The sequence below is a fragment of the Manacus vitellinus genome, unplaced genomic scaffold, assembly GCF_001715985.3.
Source record: "Manacus vitellinus isolate BGI_N305 unplaced genomic scaffold, ASM171598v3 scaffold_64_pilon, whole genome shotgun sequence".
NCBI lineage: Eukaryota > Metazoa > Chordata > Aves > Passeriformes > Pipridae > Manacus > Manacus vitellinus.
This window is the reverse complement of record NW_021940718.1, coordinates 2,807,167-2,809,250: the sequence shown is the minus strand read 5'-3', so window position 1 is coordinate 2,809,250 and position 2,084 is coordinate 2,807,167. Positions and strand designations below refer to the sequence as shown.

The window sequence follows — 2,084 nt, the reverse complement described above, 5'->3', positions numbered from 1 at the left end:
CTGCTCCCAGTCACACCAGTGCTGTCCATGACGGTCCCAGTCACACCAGTACCCCCATACTGCTCCCAGTCACACCAGTGCTGTCCATACTGCTCCCAGTAACACCAGTGCTGTCTATACTGCTCCCAGTCACACCAGTACCCCAATACTGCTCCCAGTCACACCAGTACCCCCATACTGCTCCCAGTCACACCAGTGCTGTCTGTAATGGTCCCAGTCACGCCAGTCCCCCCATGCTGCTCCCAGTCACACCACTGCTGTTCATACTGCTCCCAGTCACGCCAGTCCCCCCATGCTGCTCCCAGTCACAGCACTGCTGTTCATGCTGCTCCCAGTCACACCAGTCCCCCCATGCTGCTCCCAGTCACACCACTGCTGTTCATACTGCTCCCAGTCACGCCAGTCCCCCCATGCTGCTCCCAGTCACACCACTGCTGTTCATGCTGCTCCCAGTCACACCAGTGCTGCTCATAACACTCCGTGACCCCAATATCCCCACAGTTCTCCCAGTGACCACAGTACCACCCCCACACTACTCCCCGTCACACCAGTGCTGCCCATGACAGTCCCAAGTCACACCAGTGCTGCCCCCACACTTCTCCCAGTGACTCCAGTATTACCCCCCCCCACTGCTCCCAGTGATCCCAGTACTGCCCATAACAATCTCGGTGATCCCAGTATTACCCCCACATTATTCCCAGTCACCCCAGTACTGCCCATAACAGTCCAGTCACCCCCAGAACCACCACACCGCTGTGAGTCATCCATCCCAGGATGGTTCATAACGATCCCAGTCACCCCAGTACCTACACAAGGGGAGGTCCCAGTCACCCCAGTATCCCCACACTGCTCCCAGTCGCCCAGCACTGCCCATAACAGTCCCAGTCACCCCAGTACCCACCCATGCAGGGGGTCCCCAGGACACCAGTAGTCACACCAGAATCTCAGTGACTCCAGTACTCCCCCCACAGTGCTACCAGTAATCCCGGTACAGCCCATAATGGTTCCAGTCACCCCATTACCCACACAAGAGGAGCTCCCAGTTACTCCAGTACCTCCACACTGCTCCCAGTGACCCCAGTACCTACCCAAGCAGGGGTCCCAATGATGCCAGTAGTCACCTCAGAGTTCTAGTGACCCCAGTGCACCACAACGCTGCTCCCAGTAACCCCAGTATCCCAGTATGCACCCAAATGGAGTGTGTCAGACTACAGGGGTGACAGTACAGGTGTGCTGTTGCTGGTGGGCACTGGAACCAGTGGGGGTGTACTGGGGTCACTGGGATGCTGGGGTGACTACTGAAGCCATGGGGCCCCCCTGCTTGGGTGAGTACTGGGGTCACTGGGAGTGATGTGGGGGTACTGAGGTAACTGGGACCTTCTGGGCAATAGGGTGTTATGGGCAGTACTGGGGGGACTGGGAGCAGTGTGGAGGGAGTACTGGGGTCACTGGGACTCTGGGGTGGCTATTGGAGTCGTGGGACCCCGCCCCTTGGGTGAATACTGGTGTCACTGGAAGCAGTGTGGGGACACTGGGGCAAATGAGACCCCCTTTTGAATAGGTACTGGGGTGACTGGGACCAGTATGAGCAGTACTGGGGTCACTGGGAACCTCTTTGAGAGGAGTACTGGGATCACTGGGACTCTGGGCTGACTTACAGGCATCATGGGGACACCCAGCTGAGTGAATACTGGGGTGACTGGGAGCAGCCTGGAGGTCCTGGGGTGACTGGGATCTCCTCTTGTGTAGGTAATGGAGTGACTGGGATCTCCTCTTGTGTAGGTAATGGAGTGACTGGGAATAGTACCAGGGCTGTACTGGGGTAACTGTGAGCAGTGTGGGGGGAGTACTGGGTTCACTGAGACTCTGGGGTGGCTACTGGTGTCATGGACACCCGCTGCTTGGCACTGGGGTCACTGGGAGCGGTGAGGCACCACTGGGACCCCAGAGGTGAGTGCTGAGCCCACTGAAATCACCCGTGGGATACTGGGGCTGATGGGAAAGGGTAACTGGGGTCTCTAGATAAGCCCTGAGGTGGGCACTGGGGTTACTGGGAGCACTGGGAGGTCACTGGGGATCACTGG

General features: G+C 58.2%; 2 protein-coding genes across 2 annotated transcripts in view; one reads left to right on the top strand and one right to left on the bottom strand.

Annotated features, from left to right (window-relative positions):
* The window catches only part of MFSD12 (major facilitator superfamily domain containing 12), a 10,972-nt gene extending 10,943 nt beyond the window's left edge, over positions 1 to 29 (bottom strand). Inside the window, exon 1 of the mRNA XM_029963898.1 lies at positions 17 to 29. Within this exon, the coding sequence (XP_029819758.1) occupies positions 17 to 29 (13 nt within the window). The remainder of the gene's footprint in view (positions 1 to 16) is intronic.
* Positions 30 to 1,886: 1,857 nt separating this feature from the next.
* Positions 1,887 to 2,084, top strand: part of HMG20B (high mobility group 20B) — a 6,096-nt gene continuing 5,898 nt past the window's right edge. Inside the window, 1 exon segment of the mRNA XM_029963897.1 lies at positions 1,887 to 1,950. Within this exon segment, the coding sequence (XP_029819757.1) occupies positions 1,887 to 1,950 (64 nt within the window).